The sequence below is a fragment of the Rhinopithecus bieti genome, unplaced genomic scaffold (assembly GCF_001698545.2).
Source record: "Rhinopithecus bieti isolate Rb0 unplaced genomic scaffold, ASM169854v2 scaffold_32008, whole genome shotgun sequence".
NCBI lineage: Eukaryota > Metazoa > Chordata > Mammalia > Primates > Cercopithecidae > Rhinopithecus > Rhinopithecus bieti.
This window is the reverse complement of record NW_016814433.1, coordinates 214,197-238,151: the sequence shown is the minus strand read 5'-3', so window position 1 is coordinate 238,151 and position 23,955 is coordinate 214,197. Positions and strand designations below refer to the sequence as shown.

Here is a 23,955-nt window from a genome sequence, read left to right as displayed (position 1 = left end):
GATATGAACAGGTCATGGGCAGGCATACTGTCCACACTGGCTGCCAGGGTGGCCAAGTGAATAGAGTGAGCTTGGGCACTCACTACCGTGCCAACCCCACGCACGGATGAGGACCCTGGTTCGAAGGCCCACGTCCTCAATCCCACGGAATAGCTCAGGCCCACTGAGAGGGTTCGCTGTCTGCCCAACCAGGGCTGAGCTGTTCAGAGGCCCTACCTGTTCAGAGGCAGCTGGGGGAAGGGACAGAAGTGGGGGGGGGGGCAGCGGATTGTGTGCTGGCGGGAATCATCTCCTTCATCTTATGGCTTAATCTTCCATCCCTCCTTTTATTCTTTGGCTAAAAACCTACGTTTCTGGCCGTCGGAGAGGTCGGCCCGTTCAAGAGGCACCCCTGAGAGCCAGGTCTGCAGACACGAGGGCTTGGTGACGTGAGCCCTGAAGGCAGGGAGCTGCAAGCCCTCGCGCGGGCTCCCGGGCCGTGGAGGACGCAAGGACAAACACGAAAGGCCCCCGACCTGCCGACCCCCTCCTCCCGGACACTGCGCGTAGCCTGTAGGCTACCTCCGTGCTACACCCCGAGCGGGTCGCGCTGCTCCAGCCGCCGCAACCCCGGGCCCTCAGTGCCGGCGGTCTCCCCCCTTTCGTGGGCGCGATTACTGCATAGCAGAGGTGAAGAGCGCGGAGGTTGTGGGGGAACCCAGCGTGGTATGACAGGAAGGGTTCCCCAGGGAAAAAGGCCCAGCCAGAGGCTCGGAACCCAGGACTCGCGAGCGCGGTGCGCCTAGGTCGGGAGGTGGGGGAGGGGCCGTGTGTGGGCAGGCGCATGCGCGCGGCAAACCGGACCTGTGGAGTGGCGGTGACCACTGGGCCCCACTCCGCCAACCCAGGTCCGCAACACGCGCGTGCCTGTGAGGCGGCCGTGGCCGCGGAGAGGAGCCAGAGGGAACTGAACTGGCTACTCCCGCGGCAGGTGGGATTTAACGTCAGCAGCTGAACAAACAAGCGAGCGCGGGCCGGACTTTTTTCCTTATTAGACATGGCGGCGTTGGCCTCACGGAAATCTGCGCTTCTGCAGGCGCCCACAAGACAGAGCAAGTATGGGGTACCGAACATCCGCCAGGCCGGCTTCTAGAGGCGCTTTTGCAACTGCGCATGCGCATGGGCTGCCCCCGTTCCGTCTAGCCCAAAAGGTTCCTCTACATCCTTCCTCCGGATTGGTCCTTAGGGACATGATAGCCTTTTACGCAAGCGTCTCCCCTGCTGACCCGGAAGTTTTCTTCCCAGTTAAATGCGTTGGCCCGCTGCGCGCGGTCTCTTCCTGTCTGTGCCAGGGCGGCGCGTGGTCTTTCCTGAGCGGCAGAGACGCTCAGGCTGTGTTCTCAGGTGAGACCGCCGCGGGGCCGGGGATCCTAGGGACGGTTCATGGTCTTTCCGGGATAGTGCCCCGCGGCCTAGGCCTTTTCTCATTAGGTTTCATTTCTGTTTCTGGAAAAAAAAATGTAGAAGAGACGGGCGCGGTACCAGTTACTGTTGACTTCTTCCTGGTGCTTCGCCGCTTCTAGCTTTTCCCCATAGCGGGGCTTGGGGATCTTGGTTTGCACTATGCAGTTGTACTCTGAGAGGAAATTTCTATTTCTTAGGCACACGGTGCACTCTTTTGCTCTGTGTAACTTTGCCTCCTTAATAGCAGCCCCTAGAACCTTCATACTGTCAGTCAAGAATCGAAACCTTTGGGTTGATTGTGCCACACAGTACCTACCGTGGTCTTTGATGTCATATAGCGGTCCCACCTCACGGCCAAGGAAACAGTCCAAGGCAGAATGCTGACTTGGGTCAAAGACCATGTGAATGGCGAGGTTGTGGTTTGAATTACAGCCGATGCAATATAAGGACATTTGGCATCTGCTGAGCCGTTATACCTTGGTCCCAATGCAGCAGCTGTTGACTGGTGGCTGCCAAGTCTTGCGCCCAGGGGTTCTAGGTGAAAGACAGATGCTTCTTGCTGAGAGCTGAGTAATTTTTCTAGTGCTTGAAAACACGTTCACAGCCTGTCTTGGTCCTTTGCGACTCCCCAGTTCATCACGGGATGGTGGCTAGCCTCAGAGTTGGGGATGGGTGCGCCTCTGCTCCATGCTAGCTGGGCTCTGACGTTTTTTTCTTGTCATCATCCTGTCCCAGGATGACCGAGTGGGAGACAGCCGCACCAGCGGTGGCAGAGACCCCAGACATCAAGCTCTTTGGGAAGTGGAGCACCGATGATGTGCAGATCAATGACATTTCCCTACAGGTGAGGGGAACTTGTGATTGGCCTTCCCCGCTGGGGGCGGAGATTATTTCAGGAAGGAACACATCAAACTTGTTGATGTGCCACTAAGTCAAGAATAGAGGTCATACAGGTAAAGAAGGGATTCCTTGACCACCACATCTACCACATCCGCTCTTACGTCCTGTTCAAAGATGACTACAACTTTTGTCACGAGAGGACTCCTTCACCAGAAGGAGCATCACGTCTCACATGGTATTTTTGTTACTGTTTTTGTAGTAAAATACATAACATCCAGTGTCATTCTTCTGCATGTGAATATCCGGTTATCCAATACCATCTCTTAAAGAGATTTTTGTTTCTCACAATTGGCCTTGGCCACTTGTCAAAAATTAGCTGGCAGTAGATGCATGGGTTTCATTATGGACTTTCAGTTATATTCCATTGGTCTACATGTCTGTCCGTATGCCAGTAGCACACTTTCTTGCTTTGTATTAAGTTTTGCAATTGGGAAGTGTGAGTTGTCCTACTTTGTTCCTACTCCATACAGTTTTACACATACCCTTTTTCTCCCCTCCCCACCAAGGCATCATTAAGAATTTTGTGGGCCTTAGGAACTTTCGCTTTTGTGAGCCCTTCCTCCATCACAAGAAAGTATTTGAAATTGTATTTTGTGACTACATTGGTATAAAGATGAATATAATTTGGGTTGTACTTTATTCACTTGCCTCCTCTTTTTCTTTTTTTAATCATTACAGTTTTATCTTCGAGATAGGATTGCTCTCTGTCACCCAGGCTGGACTGCAGTGGTATGATCACAGTTCACTGCAGCGTCAATACACTTGGGCTCAGGGGATCCTCCTGTCTTAGACTCCAACTAGCTGGGACCACAGGTGCATGCCACCAAACCTGCTACCTTTTGTTTTAGAAAGAATGAAAACGGCCAGGTGCGGTGGCTCAAGCCTGTAATGCCAGCACTTTGGGAGGCCGAGACGGGCGGATCACGAGGTCAGGAGATCGAAACCATCCTGGCTAACACAGTGAAACCCCGTCTCTACTAAAAAATACAAAAAACTAGCCGGACGAGGTGGCGGGCGCCTGTAGTCCCAGCTACTGGGGAGGCTGAGGCAGGAGAATGGCGTGAACCCGGGAGGCGGAGTTTGCAGTGAGCCAAGATCCGGCCACAGCACTCCAGCCTGGGCGACAGAGCAAAAAAAAAAGAATGAAAACTTTATTGTCTGTAAAAACATCAGGGGACTTAGACACTATACCTAATGAATAATTCAGCCTTGTTTTTCACTCTGAATATCTTGTAGATCTTTCCTTCATGGGTTATTACAGGGGGTCCACAAACATTGATTGATTGATTGATTGATTGATTGAGACAGAGTTTCGTTTTTGTCGCCCAGTGTGGAGTGCAATGGCACGATCTCGGCTCACTGCAGCCTCCGGCTCCCAGGTTCAAGCGATTCTCCTGCCTCAGCCTCTGGAGTAGCTGTGATTACAGGCGCCTGCCACCATGTCGAGCTTTTTGGTTTTTTGAGACAGAGTTTCCCTCTTGTTGCCCAGGCTGGAGTGCAGTGGTGCAATCTTGGCTCACTGCAACCTCTGCCTCCTGGGTTCACGCGATTCTCCTGCCTTGGTGGGGAGGGGAGAAAAAGGGTATGTATGTGTAAAACTGGGCAGAGTAGGAACAAAGTAAGACAACTCACACTTCCCAATTGCAAAACTTAATACAAAATTCTGCTGTCCCGAGTAGCTGGGATTACAGGCACATGCCACCATGCCCAGTTAATTTTTGTATTTTTAGTAGAGACGGGGTTTCATCATACTGGTCAGGCTGATCTCTTAACTCCTGACCTCAGGTGATCCGCCCGCCTCGGCCTCCCAAAGTGCTGGGATTACAGGTGTGAGCCACTGTGCCCGGCCTAATTTTTGTATTTTTATTAGAGAGGGGTTTCACCATGTTAGCCAGGCTGGTCTTGAACTCCTGATCTCAGGTGATCGACCCACCTCATCTTCCCAAAGTGCTGGGATTATAGGCATGAGCCACCACGCCTGGCCTTACTTATTTATTTGTGAGACAAGAGTCTCACTCTGTCTCTCAGGCTGGTGTGCAGTGGTGCGATCTCTGCTCACAGCAACCTCTGCCTCCCAGGGGTCAAGTGACTTTCCTGCCTCAGCCTCCCAACATTTTGGGGTTATAGGCATGAGCCACCGCGCCCAGCCCACAAACATTTTCATTATAGACCCAGATAGTAAGTGTTTTAGACTTTGTGTGCCACACTGGGTCTCTGTTACTTCTTTTTTTTTTTTTTTTTTTTTTTTTTTTTTTTTTTTTGAGATGGAGTCTTGCTCTGTCATGCAGGCTGGAGTGCAGTGGCATGATCTCGGCTCACTGCAACCTCTGCCTCCTAGGTTCAGGTGATTTTCCTGCCTCAGCCTCCCTAGTAGCTGGAAGTACAGGCGCATGCCACCACGCCCAGCTAATTTTTGTAAGACAGGGTTTCACCATGTTGGCCAGGCTGGCCTCAAACTCCTTGATCTACTAAACATTTGTTAGATGCCTGTTCCGCTAGGGAAATAAATAAACATCAACAGGAGTTCACTGTATTTTAAACACCTGTGCAAGGCTCCACTGTTGAGCCAAACCCTTGCTGGCGAATTTGGTGTTTGCAATTTTTTGCTGCATAATGAAAGCCCTGCCTGAATGCCCTTCACCAGACTGTGAGGTTTTTTTTTCTTGCAGCCAGACTATGAAATAGTACTGAGAGTTTCCGTGTCTTGTGTTCTTTTCTCATCATTTCTTGTATTTGTAGAAACAGGTAGTTTGTATATATTCTAAGAGGCAAGTGATAGAATGGCCTTGGGTACATTTTGTAATGGAACTATCAACAGTAGTCTTCTTTGAATACACATAGCTCCTCTCTTCCCCTGTACATACACAGGGTTAACTTTTTGGCATTTTTCCAGATGTTTGTGGGGGGATGGCTATGTAAGTATAAGAAGGCTTGTTAAATGATTGTTTTAAAACTGTGGTTCTGGGCCAGGTGCAGTAATTCCAGCACTTCGGGAGGCCGAGGTGGGCAGATTATCTGAGGTCAGGAGTTTGAGACCAGCCTGGCCAACATGGTGAAACCCTGTCTCTACTAAAAATATAAAAATTAGTTGGACCGGGCCGCGGTGGCTCAAGCAACTGTATCCCAGCACTTTGGGAAGGCCGAGACGGTGGATCACGAGGTCCAGGAGATGAGAACCCAACCTAGCTACACGAGCGAAAACCCGTCTCTATTAAAAAAAATACAAAAACTAGCAAGGGCGAGTTGGCGGGCGCCTGTAGTCCCCAGCTACCTTGGGAGGCTGAGGCAGGAGAATGGCGTAAATGCCAGGAGGCGGAGCTTGCAGTGGAGCTGAGATTCTGGCCACCGCACTCCAGCCTGGGCGCAGAGCGAGACTACCGTCTCAAAAAAAAAAAAAATATATATATATATAATATATATATATATATATATATATATATATTATATGTACATACATATACATATATATAAAAATTAGCCGTGCATGGTGGTGCGCACCTGTTGTCCCAGCTACTTGGAAGGCTGATGCAGGAGAATCGCTTGAACCTGGGAGGTGGAGGTTGGGGTGAGCTAAAATCATGCCATTGCACTCCATTCTGGCCAACAAGAATGAAACTCCATCTCAAAAAAAACGGCCGGGCATGGTGACGCATGTCTGTAATCCCAGCAACTTGGGAGGCTGAGGCAGGAGAATTGCTTGAACCCAGGAGGCAGAGGTTGCAGTGAGCTGAGATGGCGACATTGCACTCCAACCTGGGTGATAGAGTGAGACTCTGTCTCAAAAAAAAAACAAAAAAACAGATAAGTTCTCAGCCAGGTGCGGTGGCTCATGCCTGTAATCCCATCAGTTTGGGAGGCTGAGGCAGGCAGATCACCTGGGGTTAAGAGTTCGAGACCAGCCTGGCCAATGTATCGAAACCCCATCTCTACTAAAAATACAAAAATTAGCCTGGCATGGTGGCGTGCACCTATAGTCCCAGCTACTTGGGAAGGTGAGGCAGGAGAATCGCTTGAATCTGGGACGCAGAGGTTTCAGTAAGCCAAGATTGCACCACTACACTCCAGCCTGGGAGGCAGACTCCATCTCAAAAAACAAACGAAAAACAAAAAAACTGTAGCTCTTATAGTCCCCTGTCTTAGGGGACACTTAGCAATGTTGGGATACATTTTTAGGTGTGAAAACTGACTGGTATCGTGCCAGGCACCGTGGCTCATGCCTGTAATTTCAACACTTTGGGAGCCCAAGGCGGGCAGGTCGCTTGAGGTCAAGAGTTCAAGAACAGCCTGCTCGAAATAGTGAAACCCCTTCTCTATTAAAAGTACAAAAAATTTAGCTGGGCTTGGTGGCGTGTGCCTGTAATCCCAGCTACTCAGGAGACTGAGGCAGGAGAATCACTTGAACCCAGGAGGCAGAAGTTGCAGTGAGCCAAGATCGCGCCACTGCACTCCAGCGTGGGCAACAGCAAGACTCAGTTGAGGGGGGAAAAAAAAAGAACAGGCCAGGCGCAGTGGCTTACTCCTGTAATCCCAACATTTTGGGAGGCCGAGACGGGTGGATCACGAGGTCAGGAGTTCAAGACCAGCCTGGCCAACATAGTGAAACCGTGTCTCTACTAAAAATACAAAAAAAAACTAGCTGGGCATGGTGGCAGGCGCCTGTAATCCTAGCCACTCTGGAGGTTGAGGCAAGAGAATTGCTTGAACCTAGGAGTCAGAGGTTGCAGCAAGCTGAGATGGCGCCACTGCATACCAACCCGGGCAATAGTGCGAGACTCCATCTCAAAAAAAAAAAGGCAGGCGGTTGCCAGTGGCATACCAGATGGCTGTTAAACATCCTATAGTGTGCAGGATAGCCCCCCAAACAATTATCTGGTCCAAAATCTAGTCTCCTTAGATTCCCACTCTTTGATTATAAAGGAAGTGTACTTTTTAGCGACTTGGTAAAGTCACCTGTTCAGGGTTTTTTTTCCTTATGGTGGATGGGGCTTATATCCAAGTCCCCTAGGGAGGCATACCAGGATCCCAGACGGCTGTTGGACTACCGCGAATGGGTACTCTATTTCTCGTCTAGTGTCTGGCCAACACCCATGCTGCTCCTGACCATTTTCCCTTCATTTCCTGCTCCCTGCTGCCCCAGGATTACATAGCAGTGAAGGAGAAGTATGCCAAGTACCTGCCTCACAGTGCAGGGCGGTATGCCGCCAAACGCTTCCGCAAAGCTCAGTGTCCCATTGTGGAGCGCCTCACTAACTCCATGATGATGCACGGCCGCAACAACGGCAAGAAGCTGATGACTGTGCGCATCGTCAAGCATGCCTTCGAGATCATACACCTGCTCACAGGCGAGGTAGGGCTCTGTGGCCTGGTGAGGGCAGACTGTGCCCTCAGTACACCCCAAAGCCCCATGGTGTGTATGCCAGGCTTATCCCCTGTGTGGTGTGGTCACTCTTGTTTTAGGGGTGAGGAAGGGGGAGGAATGCATGGGGCTGGAAGTCAGGCTCATAGCCCCCTTCTCTCTAGAACCCTCTGCAGGTCCTGGTGAACGCCATCATCAACAGTGGTCCCCGGGAGGACTCCACCCGCATTGGACGCGCCGGGACTGTGAGACGACAGGCTGTGGACGTGTCCCCACTGCGCCGTGTGAATCAGGTGAGCCTGGGGCTTACGCACGTGGCAGGGTGGACACAGCCACGGGAGTGGGTGGGGTCTTGCCTGGGGCAGGAAGGCTTGTCTCTGCCTACATGTTTTACCTGCAGCATCACTTCCTCTAGGAAGCCTTCCTGGATTCCCACCCTGCATAGGGGCAGATCCAGGCTCTGGGTCCTCTTCTGGACCACATTTGGCAGAGGTCTTTCCTCTGGGTGTATATTTTTACACTGTGTGTGTATATGTACTTTTTTTTCTTGGACAGTTTGAGAATCAGTTGCAGACATTCCGATTGTGTTTCCCCTGAACACAGCAGGTGTCTTAACAAAGATGACCTACCCACATCGTCACCCCCAGGAACGAATTTAACAGTAATAGAATAATCAAATCAGTTATTGTTGCATTTAGCATCTGTCCCCAGAATGCCCTTTATAGTGGCTCATTGTCAATCGGGTCCAAGTTAAAAGCAAATATATTGCTGCTTTTTTTTTTGTTTTGTTTTGTTTTGAGACGGAGTCTTGCTCTGCCGCCCAGGCTGGAGTGCAGTGGCCGGCTCTCAGCTCACGGCAAGCTCCGCCTCCCGGGTTCACGCAAGTGTCCTGTCTCCTCCTCCCGAGGAGCTGGGCCTACAGGCGCCCGCCTCGTCGCCCGGCTAGTTTTTTGTATTTTTTAGTAGAGACGGGGTTTCACCGTATTAGCCAGGATGGTCTCGATCTCCTGACCTCATGATCCGCCCGTCTCGGCCTCCCAAAGTGCTGGGATTACAGGCTTGAGCCACCGCGCCCGGCTGTTTTTGTTTTTTAAAGAAATAATTGAGATTGAGTCTATGTTGTTCAGGGTGTTCTTGAACTCCTGATCTCAAATTATCCTGTCCCCTCAGCCTCCCAAAGTGCTAGGATTACAGGCATGAGCCACCACACCTGGCCGCATTTTTTTGTTGTCGTTGGGTTTTTTTGTTTGTAGAGGTGGGCTTTCACCACGTTGCTCAGGCTGGTCTCAAACTCCCTGCCAAAGTGATCCTCCTGCCTCAGCATCCCAAAGTGCTACAGGCGCGAGCCACCACGCCCGGCCGTCTAGCTGTTTGCTGTTGAGACGGGTTTCAATCTCCTGTCACTGGGGATGCAACTTCAGCCTCTGTGTGTGTGTCTGGACACTTGCTCTTGTGACCCTCTGTCTGATTGCAAATCTGGCATGATGCTATCTCCCATTACCTCTTGTCTCAGTGGACCTACGGGTGACATGGCTGGCAGCATCTCTTGGGGGTGGGCCCAGGGTGCTGGGAGGACCGCAGTCTGTCCTTTTAGCCTGACCCATGCTCTCTCCCTAGGCCATCTGGCTGCTGTGCACAGGCGCTCGTGAGGCTGCCTTCAGGAACATTAAGACCATTGCTGAGTGCCTGGCAGATGAGCTCATCAATGCTGCCAAGGTAGGTGAGGGCACTCTGGTTGGGGGGTCTTAAGTTCGGCATTTGTGGGGGTCCTTGAGAATTCAGAGCTAACTGTCTGTCTCCTTGCAGGGCTCCTCCAACTCCTATGCCATTAAAAAGAAGGACGAGCTGGAGCGTGTGGCCAAGTCCAACCGCTGATTTTCCCGGCTGCTGCCCAATAAACCCGTCTGCCCTTTGGGGCAGCCCCACCCACCTCTGCTGTTGTCTGTCTTCGTTGGGGGTGGTGTGGGTGGCATAGTCCTGGTGGCCTTGGGAGCTGCTCACCTTCCTGACCTGTTTGCCTGTGGGGACCTGGAAGCATTGCTGACTCAGAACCGTGGCACCCCAGGGCTAGCAGGTGGGGCACCAGAAGCAGGCCAGGCTGCCTGGAGTGTCCCAGCAGGTACTGGAAATGAGACGGGGTTGTCCGTAACTTCTGAGGGCGTGGCGTGTGAGATGTTGCTGTGGTCTGGGTGGGTGGGTGGGTTGGGTGCCTGTGAGGTCTGGGTAGTCACAAGACCATCCTGAGAGGCTTGTCACCTTGAAGCAGCCCTGGGGAGAGCAGGAAAGCTCAGCTGTTTGGGCCACTTGATTGGAGACCTCTAGCTTTACCCCCCTCAGGGAGTATGGACTGGTTTCACCCTCGCCAGGTTGCGCTCCTGGTTACCTCCCCGGCCACACTGGTTGTGGCTGCAGCCCAGGCCTGTACGCCCGGTTTCCGTGGGCTGTACGGGTTCCCTTCCGCCAGTGTCCATGCAGTGTCATCAGGCTGCTGGGGACAGGGTGGGACCCACCCAGGGCCACAGGCTGGTGACTCTGGTAGAAGACTCATCAGGTTCTGTGGGGTGGGGTGGGGTGGGGTGGGCCCAAGCCCACCGTTCCACAGCCCCCATCATCTGGCCAAGGCAGGCTTGGTGTTCATCCTCGTGGCGCTGGCCCAGGGGGTGGGGCAGGAAGTCAAACGGGTCCAGCGGGTACCTGGGACCTGGAGGGGTGGCCCCAGATGAGCACCCTCCCCCTGGGAGGGTACTTTCGAGCCCAGCCGCAGGTAGGCCAGAAACGTTCAGGACAGGCAGGGACACGCCACTGGCCAGAGGGAGGAGGTGTCCACAGGTAGGAAGAGTCCCACAGGCCGGCTGGGGTCTGTCATTCCTCTGTGGGTGCCCCCTGGCTCCTGTGTTTGGCTCCTCTCTGAGCCGCTGAGTTCCTTTCCCAGCCTAGGTGCCAATGTCTCTTCCACTGGGGTCTTGTATGGTCCTCCAGGTTCTCCCTGCCGAGCTCCTGAGGGCTGCCTATCTCTGCTCCTCTCTGGGTTAGGTCTTTTCCATCCCTGTCTGGAGTCCTCACCATCTCGGTGTTCAACTTGTCTACATTTCCAATTCAGGAACTGGTCCCCCGTGGGTCCATTCCTATCCCCAGTCTCTGCCTCGGGCCTCCCCATCGCCCCTGCTCCTGGACGTAACTATACCCTTCTCAGTATGGTCCTGCTCTGTACTGGGGGATCCTCTCTAAAGTACAGTCCTCGGTCTTCCCTGGATTCCCTGCTGGTCTCAGAACCCGCTCCATGCTCCACCGCCTTCTTCCCTGCCTGACCTCCTCTCCTCGCAGGTCCGTCCCGATGCCCTGCCCTCGGCCGTTCTGGCTCCGCCATTCCCGGGCCCCCCAGGGCTCGGGTCCCATCTCCCCAAGCAGAGGGGAGGACCAGGAGGAGGAGGAGGAGGGGGACGGCAGCCCAGGCTCCAGCCCCATCCTGTCCCCCGCCTCCCCGGTGGAGTGCCTCATCTGCGTGTCGTCTTTCGACGGCGTGTTCAAGCTGCCCAAGCGCCTGGACTGCGGCCACGTCTTCTGTCTCGAGTGCCTGGCGCGCCTCTCGTTGGCCACGGCGGGCGGCGGCAACGCGGTGGCCTGTCCGGTGTGCCGCGCACCCACGCGCCTGGCCCCCCGCCGCGGACTTCCCGCGTTGCCCACGCAGTCGGGTCTCCTGCCCCGTGACGCGCGCGCGCCGCCCTCTCGCCAGGGCTCCGTGCGCTTCGACGGCGCCGGGCCTCCTCTACCTCGCGCCGGCCGCCGCCCGCCCGGGCCGCGCAAGGCCGGCGCCCCGCCGCCTGCCCCACCCCGCCGCCGCCTCTGCGCCTGGGCCGCCCGCTGTCGCGCCGCCTGTCTCTGGCCAGCCCGGCCTGGGTCTTCAACGCGGCCGTGGCGCTGGCCGTGCTGGTGGCCGCGGGCCTCGTGGTCTCGGGCGTCTACATCTTCTTCCTCATCCCGCACGCCACCTCCTCCGGCCCCGCGCGGCCCCAGCTCGTGGCGCTCGCCCCAGCGCCAGGCTTCTCTTGGTTCCCGCCGAGGCCCACGCCGGGGGTGCCCTGGACCCCCGCCTGGACGCCGCGCCCCACGGGCCCTGACCTGGACACGACACTGCCAGGAACTGCAGAAGATGCGCTGGAGCCCCAGGCGGGCCCCGAGGACCTGGCGGAGAACGAGGGGACCCTGGACAGGCGATCGGACGGCACGTGGGGCACAGAGGCTGGCCCCGGCTGGGCCCCGTGGCCACGGGGTGCGAGGAGGCCGTGGGGCCCACAGTAAGGGCGCCAGCACTGCAGTCCTGCCGCCAGGCCTGGCACCTCCGTGTTATCTGGGGCCTTTAGCAGGGCGCACAGCACTTACCTGTTTCTCCAGGCTGGGGCCTGGGGCAAGCAACGTTTGCATTGTCACGGTGGGGCTGGTCTCTTTCAAGGAGCAGGCACCGCAGTCATCCCACAAGGATCCTCTGGGAACACCCCTGACCCCCATTCTTGTGGCTGAACAGCGGAGGGTGCCCTGACCGTGACCTCCATAAGGGTCCTGCTGGGGTTTGCTCCTGCTCCGGAACCCCTACTCCGTGGGGGTGCAGTTGGAAGCATCCCTGATCCTCATCCCTTGTAGGAGTCCAGCTGTGGACACCCCCGACTGACATCCATGCAGGTGCCCAGCCAGGGGCAGCCCCACACGAATCCCTGAACGGGTCCTGCTGGGAGTACCCCCATTCATCCTCACCACAGAGTGCTGGGGGAGCATCCTTACCAGCACCGGAGGCCGAAGCACTCTCATCCTTCGGACTGGCCACAGGTGGCAGCCATCTTTGGAGGGCAGAGCTGTTGCGGCTATTATTCCCTGGTTACGCTCCTCCCCAACTGGCCCATTGCAGGGGATGTCCCACCTCTCCACCCATCTGTGGAGTTTGTTTTCTATTGCCTGCAGGCTGGGCCTGGGTGGGCTCCAGCTGTCTACATGCTGATCCCGGGTGTAGAGTTGCCATCCTGCACACCTGGTTGGGGTTGGGGCTGGGGCTCAGACTTGAAGGAGCAGGGTGTCCTGGCCAGGGCTGGGGAGGAACTTGAGTCTTAAAGACTGGCTCCCGCCCCAATCCTAAGTCCCAAACTGCTCTGGGAGCCTCCACTTCCCGCTGGGTCGTGGCTTCTAGGATTCTACCAATATGCTGTGGTGCAGCTGGGTTCATCATGGCTCAGAGAGGCCAAGGTCACCCCAGGGGTCACACAGAGGCAGACAATGGTCGGGGTGGGAGTCCTGGACCTCCTTGGTTAGCCAGAGGGATCCTAGTCCCTTTCCCTGGCCACTAGAGTCCCCATCACCCCCGATTAATATCTTGGTGCCAGTTACTGCAGTTCTTCCTCCAGGGCTCCATCTGTCCTGCTCAGCCTCCTTTCTTGTGCCTCAAGGTGAACCCTGAGCCTTCCCGATAGACAGCAGCCTGCAGGGAAGGTGGTGTATGGGCTCCTGTCCTCTTCCTCCCAGAAGTCTTCCTGGGTTAGTTATGGGGGTAGATGGCAGCTATCCTCTGTGCAGACTGAACCTGGGGCTTCTGTTTCCTCCCAGGCCCTGCACCCCCACATCCTGCCTCACCTCACTCTGGGATGGAGTGCTGTTTTGGGAATGGGCACCCAGCATGTTCCAAAGAGAAATGTGACTTCTATGTGGCTGGAGGCTCCTGTTTGATTTGTTTACGTGTGTTCTCAGCACCAGTATACCACCATACAGTTAGGTGCCAAACAAGGGAGTGTCAGAATTGCAGGTGACCCAGGCAACCTGGGAATGCACCCTGGGCCCAGGACTGTCTAGAGCTAGCTCTGGTGTGAGCTGCTGTTTCCAGGTGGGAACCAGAGGAGGAATACTAGGGAGTCCATAGTGTGTCTTCCCAGACCAGTTCTTGCCCACACCCACATGCCACCCACAGGGGCTGGGACCAGTGTACTGAGTCACTGGGCAGCCACAGCCCAGCCTCATAGGGAAGAAACCTGGTCAGACAGCAGCAGAGTTGGTGGTCTATTCATTTTCTCTGGCTGCTGTGACAAAATGCCCCCAACTTAATTATTTAGAACATGCGTTTATTTATTTGTTTATTTATTTATTTATTTTTGAAACGGAGTCTCACTCTGTCGCCTGAGCTGGAGTGCAGTGTGATCTTGGCTCACTGCAACCTCTGCCTCCTGGGTTCAAGCAATTCTTCTGCCTTAGCCTCCCAAGTAGCTGGGATTACAGGCGCCCTCCACTATGCCTGGCTAATTTTTGTATTTTTAGTAGACACAGGGTTTCACCATGTTGGTCAGGCTGGTCTCAAACCCCCGACCTTGTGATTTGCCCGCCTCGCCCTCCCAAAGTGCTGGGATTACAGGCCTGAGCCACCACGGCCAGCCTTATTTAATTAATTAATTAATTAATTTTTTTCTGAGACAGAGTCTCGCTCTGTAGCCCAGGCTGGAGTGCAGTGGCGCAACCTTGGTTCACTGCAACCTCTGCCACCTGGGTTCAAACGATTCTCCTGCCTCAGTCTCCCAATTAGCTGATATTACAGGCGTCTGCCACCATGCCAGGCTTTTTGTATTTGTAATAGAGATGGGGCTTCACCATGTTGGCCAGGCTGGTCTTGAACTCCTGGTCTCAACTAATCTACCCATCTCACCTCCCAAAGCGCTGGGATTACAGGCACGGGCTTACAGGCACGGGCCACCATGCCTGGCTAAACACACACTTACTATCTTGCAGTTCTGCAGTCCAGAAGTCCACGATCAGTTTCCCTGGGCTAAAGTGGATGTGCCCATAGGGCTAGTTCTTTCTGGAGGCTCTAAGAGATAATCCACTTCATTAGTTTTTCCAGCTTCTAGGGCTGCATTTTTTGGCTCCTGGCTCCTTCAAAGCCAGCAGTGCAGCATCTTCAAATCTCTCTGACCCTCCTGCCTCCCTCTTTCACTTATAAAGGACACTATGAGTCCATGGCACTCACCCCGATAATCCAAGATAGTCTCCCCATCTCATGATCATTAATTTAATCACACCTGCAAAGTCCATTTTGTGGTGTCAGGTAAAAGATTCACAAGTTCCAGGGATTCGGACTGGGATATCTTTGGAGGCCATTATTGTGCCTACCATAGGGTCTCAGAGATCCTCCTCATTGCTTCCCTCTCCCACCCAACCTAGGAGAGTGGGGGTGTGCAATAGTAGATCTGACCCAGACGGGCCAAGCAGGGGGTCAGAAAGGGGCCCTTGCCTGGTGTTGCATAGAAGAGGGAGAGAGGATGCTCTCTGCCTGAGGGTGGTCCAGGAAGGCTGTCTGGAGGAGGCAGCTGTGTCCTAAAGGATGCTCAGGAGTTGGCATTGAGGCCGGTGGCATAGCCTGCACAAATACAGGAGGACCTGGGGAGGCCAGGGTTGGGGCTGAGGGTATTGGGTGGGGCTGGCCCAACTCTCTGTCTTAACCAGCTCGCTCCCAGGGGCTTTTGTGGCTTCTGTACTCTATCAGCTTGGAGCCAGGGGCCTCATTCTCTCTTGCAGTAAAATGAGGCTGATAACTGAGCCTAGGGGTTGCCAAGCATCTGGTCTGCTGATTACTACCTTAGTGCCCGGTGTCTGCCTGCCTACCCACTGCCTTCAAACAAAGGGGCTGCCTGAAACCACCCAGGGGGATGCCTCCCACCCTTGCCGGGCCTCAGCCAATCTCCTCTTTCTCTTCTTCAGAGCTGGAGTTGTGCCCTTCTAGCCTCTCTCTGACCACCCCATCACTAATGTACACCCTGCCCCTTAGCACTTCGGCCCCAGACTTGCTCCTCTTGGCAGGCCTGGGTGCTTGTGAAGCCCGGTGCCAGAGGGCCCAGCACGGGACAGCCTTTGATTCTCTTTTCTGTAAATGAACGACAATAAATCCTCTTTTTCCTTCATCTACAAGTGTTTACTGAGCGCCTTCTGTGAACCAGGCCGCACCAGGATGCAGAGCAAGGACCAACCTCAGGGAGCAGAGGAGGTCCAGGGGGCTGAGCCAACCGAGCCAAGGTTCTGGTAGCATTGCCTCCCCCGCCACGCTCAGGGGTCCCCTGCTCCCCAAGCCCTTCCCAAATCCTGCCGTCTAGCTCTCCTCCCCACCTTGCAGAAGGGACGCCAGGGCCCGGTTTTCGGGTTCCGCCACTCTTTCCTCATTGAGGGTCGGAGAGGTCCCTGCACATGCCAGACCCGTCCCCAGCCGTCAAGACACCCTCTTGTGATCAGGCCGAGGGACCAAGGGCCAAAAGCGGGGCTTCGCCGTACGCTGGGAGGATCACTGTACAGACTGACAGATGGGGAAACTGAGGCTGACCAGCTGGGCAGGGCGTGCATTCGAATCTGGGTCCTGGAAGCGTTCTGCAAGATCCCTTCTCACCTCAACCGCACGTGCTGGCACCCTTGGGTTTCCCTCCTTCCCAAGATCACAGCCGCAGTTCTCTCCTTTGCCCTTAGAGTCACCGCCCTGCCTTCTCCCCCCTCAAGCCCCGGGCTGGCCCCGCCCAGAATGCGGAGAGGCCTTCGGGGAAGCGCGGACCAATCGGAGGCCCTATGTAGGGTTGAAGAGGCGGGACTCTGGTCGCCATAACAACTCATCCCGCCTGCGCTGCGCCTCCATCATCGCCTCCCCACCGCAGCCCAGTTAGGTGAGGCAGGGAAGGCGCGCCACACTCGATGGCCAATCAGGGACCCGAGGCCGGCGTTGCCATGACGACCACGTTACGCCGGAGAATGCGTCAGGCGCCGGGGCCGCGGGGAACTCTGGGAGCTAGCGGTGAGAACAGTCAGCACCAGCAAGCTGATGGCGTTGGCGAGAGGAAAGGCTGCGGCGTGCAGAGCGAGGCTGTGGCCCCCCCCAAGGTTGTGAGACTCGAGGTTGCGGGACCCCAAGATGGGGGACAGGAGGCTGCGGGGCTTTAGGTGAGCAGCAAGCGAGAGAGCCAGGCCCCTCGAGCGCCCTCACGTGTTTTGTCCCCATGCCACGCCGGGGCGGGTCTGTGGCACAGTGTCGCGGGCTTAAGTTGTTGGGGGGCGGTGGCTGTGAGTACAGATCATATAGTTATGAATACATTTTAACGCAGATCCAAACAGTATAACGTGAGGATTCTATATAGTGAGACTCCTCAAAAAAAAATTTTCTTCTTTTTAGCCGGACGTGGTGACCTGCGCCTGTAGTCCCAACTACTCGGGAGGCTGAGGCAGGAGAATCGCTTAAACCCGGAAGGCGGAGGCTTCAGTGAGCCGAAATCGCGCCACTGCACTCCAGCCCGGGCCACAGAGCAAGAGACTCCGTTTGGGGTGGGGGGGGAAAGCTTTTTTTTTTTTTTTTTAGTGCAGTCAAATTCGAACATAGGTTGATTGGATCACATAGCTGACCCGCCCTAACCCCACACCCACCTGCGAACCTGGTTAGTGCTGAGGTCTTCTCATCCCAGGGAGACTAGGGTTCGAACTGGCTCCCCTGGGGCCCGGCTTGGCGTGGCAAAGCTGGGAGTCTCGCCCTAGGTTGGGGTTTCCTCTTGCTCTGTCAGCCGCTGCAGAAGGAGCAGAGGGTGATGGGAGAAGTGCCCAAGAGGGGCCACAAGCTACCTGTGGCCTGTGTCCCCCCACCAGGGGGATGGATGCTTTCATTTTTATCCTTGTGGAAAACTTCACATTAAGTACTGGACTTCTTCAAAGAATCTCCCAGACATCTACTTGTGCTTTCAAAAAATTACAGCTTTTTTGAAAAATAATTTACATACCATATCATTTGCCCATTTACAGTGTACAATTCAAGGCCGGGCGTGGTGGCTCACGCCTGTAATCCCACCACTTTGGGAGGCTGAGGTGGGCGGATCACCTGAGGTCAGGAGTTCGAGACCAGCCTGACCAACATGGAGAAACCTCATCTGTACTAAGAATACAAAATTAGCTGGGTATGGTGGCACATGCCTCTAATCCCAGCTCCTTGGGAGGCTGAGGCAGGAGAATCGCTTGAACTCGGGAGGCAGAGGTTGCAGCGAGCCAAGATCGCACCATTGCACTCCAGCCTGGGCAACAAGGAGGAAACTGTGTCTCAAAAAAAAAAAAAAAAGATCTGAATAGACCCCTCACCTAAGAAAAATACATAGCTGGCAAATAGGCATATGAAAATATGCTCCACATCATAAGCCATTAGGGAATTGCAAGTTGAAACAATAATGAGATAGTACTATACACCTATTAGAATGGCTAAAACGCAAAACACTGACAGCACCATATGCTAGCAAGGTTGTGAGGCAATGGGAACTCTCATTTACTGCTGGTAGAAAGGCAAAATGGTGTATAGCCACTTTGGAAGACAGTTTGGCAGTTTCTTACAAAAAGTTAAATATAGTCTTACCATATGATACGGCAGTCGCACTCCTGGGTATTTGCACAAATGAGAACTTACGTCCACGCAAAAACCACACAAATTATTATAGCAGCTTTATTCATAATTGCTCAAAACTTGAATCAACCCAGATGTCCTTCAATAGATAAATGGCTAATCTGTGTTACATCCGCACAATGGAATATCATTCAGCAATAAAATTAACTTGGCTACCAAGCTATGAAAAGGCATGGAGAAGTCTGAAATGCATATTGGTAAGACAGAAACCAGACTGAAAAAGCTACATACTTTATAAGTTTATGACATTCTGGAAAAAGTGAAGCTATAGAGACAGTAAAGCAGTGACTGCCAGGGGCTCAGTGGGAGGGAGGAAGGGAGGAATGAATAGTAGCACAAGTAATTTTTTTTCGGCAGTAAAAGTATTTCGTGCCATATTGTAATTGTGGATACATGAGTTTATGCATTTGTGAAAACCCACATAATGTACAATACATACGGGTTTAGTTAATAATGTACTAATATTCATTTTAAAATGTTAACAAATGGGCCGGATGTGGTAGCTCATGCCTGTAATCCCAGCACTTTGGGAGGCTGAGGCGGGTGGATCATGAAGTCAGGAGATGGAGACCATCCTGGCCAAAATGGTGAAACCCTGACTGTACTAAAAATACAAAAATTAGCTGGGTGTGGTGGCACATGCTTGTCGTCCCAGCTTGTGAGGCTGAGGCAGAAGAATCCCTTGAACCCAGGAGGTGGAGGTGGCAGTGAGATTGTGCCACTGCACTCCAGCCTGGGTGACAGAGCCAGATTCCATCTCAAAAAAAAAGTGAAACTACAGTGAGGTCCAATGAAGCAGTGCCAGGAAAAACATAGTGAGTTGTTAAGCCCAGGAAAGGTAACTGGTTAAGAGTGAGAACTTGGGCCTGAGACTTCCTGGAATCAAACTGTAGCACTGCCTCCCACTGGCTTTATGACTCAGGGCAAACAGCCTATGGGAGACTCAGGCCCCCTGGACCCTCTACTCCTCTGCTCCACCCATGGGAGAGATCAGGCCCATCTCACAGAGAACAGAGTTTCCTTTTTTTTTTGAGATGGAGTATCACTCCATTGCCCAGGCTGGAGTGCAGTGGCGCCATCTCGGCTCACTGCAAGCTCCGCCTCCCAGGTTCACGCCATTCTCCTGCCTCAGCCTCCCAAGTAGCTGGGACTACAGGCGCCCGCTATCATGCCCGGCTAATTTTTTGTATTTTTAGTAGAGACATTTCACCGCGTTAGCCAGGATGGTCTCGATCTCCTGACCTCATGATCCACCCGCTTCAGCCTCCCAAAGTGCTGGGCCGCGCTGGGCCAGGAACAGATTTTCAAGAACAATTCGAGGATATATATTAGCCCAGGACAGGTTATGGGATGACCAATGTCTTCAAATTAGGCAGAAAGAGGGGACAAGTGGGGGACAGGGTACACGAGTCAGGGGAAGTAGGCAAAAAGGTGGACTGTTTAGTAGGGGATCAGGAACATAGAAAAGTGGCAAGGCTAGTGACCTTGGTACCCAGACACCAGGGGTATAACTCAGGTACTAGGTGTGAGAGCAGCTCAACTCCAGGGATACTTCCATCCCCAGCCTGCAATCTCCATGGCTGAGCCTCTGATAACTTTTGTGTTATTCCTGGTTTCAAGTCTACCTGGTCCATCAATCAGTGCTCTTGTCTGCACTCCAGTTGGGGGAACTCATGAACTGTAAAGGGCAATCCTGTGGGGGAATGAACAAGTTGGTCAGTCCAGGGGTACTGATGACAGGCATGTACCATGAGCTTGGGGGTGTCCCACCTGTGTCTCCACTGGAGAGAATACACAGGAGTCACTGGGGAACGGTTGCAAGGACTATCTGAGGATATGGGGTCAGCTGAGGACATTAAGGAGAGGCAAACATTGCACAGCTAGACACTGAGAGAAGGGTACAGAGTGGGGGCATGGCCAGAAAACTGGAATTGGGGAGCTGACAGGAGGCACCAAGACCTGTGAGGGCACAGGCTGGGCACCAGGTGAGAACAGCCCACACCTGGGGGCATTCACCAGGGGTAGATCTCTTCAGGGTCCCTCTGTCACAACTAGTTTTGAGTTCATGTGGTCCACCTGCTGGTGGGAATGTAGAAGCCATCAGACCTACGGAGGATGAGTTTTTCAGAGTCCAGCCCAGGAGAGGCCAAAACACCATGCCCCAGCAAGTGAGAATAATCCTTACTCCAAGACACACACAGAACTGCACAAAGTGAACATCCAGGGAAGGCTCCCAGGCAGGACCCGGTGGCCCCACAGGCACTCATGTCAGTGCATGCAGTGCCTGGAATCTTACAGGAAGTGACCAAGCTGGACATGACTTGCTGCGAAGATTCAGAGACTTCTGAGCCCCGATCTTGGCCACTCGTGGCCCTTGGGTAGACTGTGTGGAGTGTCCACTCAGTCACTTGTTAGAGGAGGTGGCATGATCTGGGCCTCATTGCCACGACCAACAGCGACTTCCAAGGGGAACATGGAAAGAGCAGAGGAAAAAAACTATAGAGTTCTGGCTGGGGAGAGTGATGATGCCAGTGATCTGACCCAGCACGTAGTGCGAAGTTCTCCTGCATCCCCCTGAGGTAGAAGTTCCTCTGGACCTTGCCTAAGAACTCCGTTCGTCCGGGGGGACACAGGCCCACATGCTCTAACATGAACGCGTCTGACTTCAGCGCAAGACACCCAGGAGCCCGGTTACTCTCCTGTCAGCGTCCTCCCCTGATGTGTCCCAGACGCCGTGCCCTGACGTACTCGGTCATGTACTCACCCTCCTGTCCCAGGCCCCCATACCTGAGATCACCATGGCCTGATATGGGGTAGACTACGAGTCTACCGTGCCTCGGCCATGTGCAGGGCGACCTGTCCCTGACATTCACACCTGTGGCCCACACATCGCCCGCATTGTGGGGCGCGGAAAGCCCAACACATCTGAAACACAACCGCTGACCTTCCCCCGACACCGCCTCTTAACGAGGTCTCCCGGCCCCTGGTCCCAGCCGCTCTTCGAAGACTTGCTTGATGACAGGCATGTACCATGTTTCTGGCTGGGACGTTTTTCTGAGCCTCGCTCCAGGCTCCGTAAAGCGGACACGGTGCCAGGGAGAGGATTTCGGGGCGGTTGCGGGCACAGGCGAGCTTCTGCGGAGGCCCTGGCGAACGCCCCCGCGCGGCGCGGTCCGATGGCCCCACGGGGCCGCCCCTCCACTGTGAGGTCACCGGAGCTCAGCAATATTCACCGCGGCCAGGACGCGTACAGGTCACCGAAGCAGAACTTTCCGACTCTCGCGCCTTCGCTCGTTGGCCCTGCACATAGATGGCATCAGTCTGGTCACCAACCTCTTGTCGCTTTGGGCTGGACACAGTTTCCAGTAGTAACACCAGAGGCATCAATAAGACCAGCGGACCCTCCCCGAAACCGCCCACAGCCCAAAGATCCCACTGCCGTAAACCGCCCAGAAGCCAGCGCCGAAAGCCGAAGCCGGAAGCCCCGCCCCGCGCAGGGCCCGCCCGAACGTTCCCCTTCCTGGGCCTCCATTGGCCAAGTCTGAACGGTCGCACGTCGGGCGCCTTATGGGAAATGTAGTTCACGCCCCGCTTCAGGAGCTAGCGGCACCCTCCCTTATCGCCTTGGCAACGACCCAGCCGAGCCGCGAGGAGAGCCGGGAATGGAGGTCGTGGCGTGAGGGGCGCCGAGCTGCGGGAGGCTGAGGCCACGGGAGTTCCGGGAGTTCCGGCGTTGCCCTGCAGTCCGCAGTCCTCGGCGGGAAATCTGTCCCGGCGCCCCAGGCAGCTCTGCGTGGGCCTGAGTGACTTCCTCGCGATCCCCTGGGCGAGGTGAAGGGCAGGGGCCCTTGCTGCGCCTTCCACGCGCCGTGCCCCACCGGCGAGTGACTCCATCTTCCTCAGACTTGTCGCTCGCGGACAGGCGCCGTGGGTCTCCCGGGCCTCCGTACCGTCCTCCTTCCCCGCGGCTCCGGGAAGCGGCTCCCTGTCTTCGGACGCATTTCAACCGCGCGGGGAGAGCTTCCCGGGAAGATTCCACGGCGGCCGAGGGTTTCCGCGCCCAGGACGCGTTTCGGCTGAGGCCGTGGGTCCAGGCCACGGGTTCCGCCCGCACTGTCCGATGGCCGGGGAGACGGAGGTGAGCAGAGGGTGCCTCCGAGGAATGAGGGGGGCCGCCAAGTTGGGGGGCGGCGTGTGCCAGGGCAGAGTTGGAGGAGGGCAGGAGATCTGCCTATGGTTCCCGGGGGAGGTCTTTGATGCAGGGCTGGGGCATGCCCTTGGCAGTGGGGGCCATTGGAGATGTGCCGCAGGACTGGGACAGGATGGGGTCGTAGTTGCTGTGCCAGGCACTCTGGAGACGCATGTGCAGAACGGCGTGTGGAAGGCCAGGCGATTGCCTATAGGGTAAACTAGGAAGGTTGTGCCGAGGGTGTAGAGTTTTAGGCATTCTGCTGTCCAGTTTTGTGCCTGTCGAGCAGGAGGCAGACTGGACCCTGGGACCAGGTACTTGGGACCTAAGGGAGAAGGATGAGCATAGGTTTGCTCTGAGAGGTGTGATTTCTGGGACTGGAATTGGCAGGCAGGAGATAGAGTGGAGCCTGTGTGCTTGGCCCTGCACATAGATGGCATCAGTCTGGTCACCAGCCTGTTGTCGCTTTGGGCTGGACACAGTTTCCAGTAGTAACACCAGAGGCATCAATAAGGCCAGCAGCTCTGATATTCCTCTGGGATAGGAGAAGGAAGGTATAAGGGTATGTGTAGGGAGTATGGTGAGGAAGGGTTTGGGTCTTATAGGGAAAGGTAACGTCAGGGGGAGATGTGATAGGACCCTGAGATACAGGTCAAGGGCCTGAATGTGTCCATCTGTCCATATTTTGGTTGTTTTTTTCTGCCCATCATTGACCCCAAGGTTCAGTTGGACCCATCATTGCAGGGCTTGGTGATGTTTGAGGATGTGGCGGTATATTTCTCCAGGGAGGAGTGGGGGCTCCTTAATGTGACCCAGAAGGGCCTATACCAGGATGTGATGCTGGAGAACTTTGCACTCGTTAGCTCACTGGGTAAGTCTCTCACACTGTCCCTCAGCACACTGACTACCCCCGCATTTTCCCCATGCGAAGTTCTGTCCGTAACGAAGCCAAACCACAGGAGCTGTTTCTTCCCAGATTCCCTGTTGTAGGTGTTGTGGGTGGTGGGACTCGGCTGTGTGCTCCTTCTCTGCCTTTCTCTGAGCAATGCTGTTGGCAGTCTCAACACCTCTTGCCCCAGGAGCCAGTGGTTTTGGGGGTCAGATGTTTCATAGTTTGCCCACCAAATCCCACCAAGCTCTGCCTCTTCCTGGCCATGTGACTCTCTTGAAGATATGGCTTCTCTGTGCTCCGGGTTTTGCCTTCCTACAAAAGAAATTTTGCAGGGACCTCCCTGGGCCAGTCTTGACCCATGAATTTTAATCAGAACAGTTTGAGGAATATTACCTTTTTTTTTTTTTTCCTTTTTTGCGACAAGAGTCTCGCTCTGTTGCCAAGGCTGGAGTGCAGTGGTGCAATCTTGGCTCACCACTACCTCTGCCTTCAGGGTTCAAGCGATTCTCCTGCCTGAGCCTACCGAGTAGCTGGGACTACAGGCTCGTGCCACCACGCCCGGCTAATTTTTGTATTCTCAGTAGAGATGGGGTTTCACTATGTTGGCCAGGCTGGTCTCAAACTCCTGACCTCATGATTTGCCCACCTTGGCCTCCCAAAGTGCTGGGATTACAGGCATGAGCCACCGCACCCAGCCAATATTGCCATCTTTTTTTTTTTTTTTTTTTTTTTTTTTTTTT

At 54.6% G+C, this 23,955-nt stretch overlaps 3 protein-coding genes across 7 annotated transcripts in view; all 3 read left to right on the top strand.

The window, feature by feature from the left end:
- The first annotated feature begins 857 nt into the window (after positions 1 to 857).
- RPS5 (ribosomal protein S5) lies at positions 858 to 9,628 on the top strand. Of its 2 annotated transcripts, none has more exons than XM_017850540.1 (6): positions 858 to 1,095; positions 2,179 to 2,287; positions 7,481 to 7,690; positions 7,864 to 7,992; positions 9,317 to 9,415; positions 9,506 to 9,628. In XM_017850540.1, the coding sequence occupies exons 1-6, from the start codon at positions 1,037 to 1,039 to the stop codon at positions 9,572 to 9,574; spliced, it is 675 nt and encodes a 224-aa protein (XP_017706029.1). In that variant the 5' UTR covers positions 858 to 1,036; the 3' UTR covers positions 9,575 to 9,628. The 2 variants fall into 2 exon arrangements, with proteins under 2 accessions (XP_017706029.1, XP_017706028.1); XM_017850539.1 differs by lacking the exon at positions 858 to 1,095 and adding an exon at positions 1,154 to 1,383.
- A 1,405-nt stretch (positions 9,629 to 11,033) lies between these two features.
- On the top strand, positions 11,034 to 16,368 carry RNF225 (ring finger protein 225). The gene is given in 4 exon segments (XM_017850369.1): positions 11,034 to 11,528; positions 11,531 to 11,994; positions 12,377 to 12,520; positions 16,146 to 16,368. Coding segments are annotated over 4 exon segments (1,326 nt in total).
- Positions 16,369 to 19,373: 3,005 nt separating this feature from the next.
- Positions 19,374 to 23,955, top strand: part of ZNF584 (zinc finger protein 584) — a 12,606-nt gene continuing 8,024 nt past the window's right edge. For 2 of the 4 annotated variants that reach the window (XM_017850537.1, XM_017850538.1), the window contains exons 1-2: positions 19,374 to 22,272; positions 23,068 to 23,194. In XM_017850537.1, the coding sequence (XP_017706026.1) occupies positions 22,255 to 22,272; positions 23,068 to 23,194 (145 nt within the window). In that variant the 5' untranslated portion in view covers positions 19,374 to 22,254. Of the gene's footprint in view, positions 22,273 to 23,043; positions 23,195 to 23,955 lie in introns of all 4 variants that reach the window. The other 2 variants (XM_017850536.1, XR_001881198.1) reach the window with 2 other exon arrangements.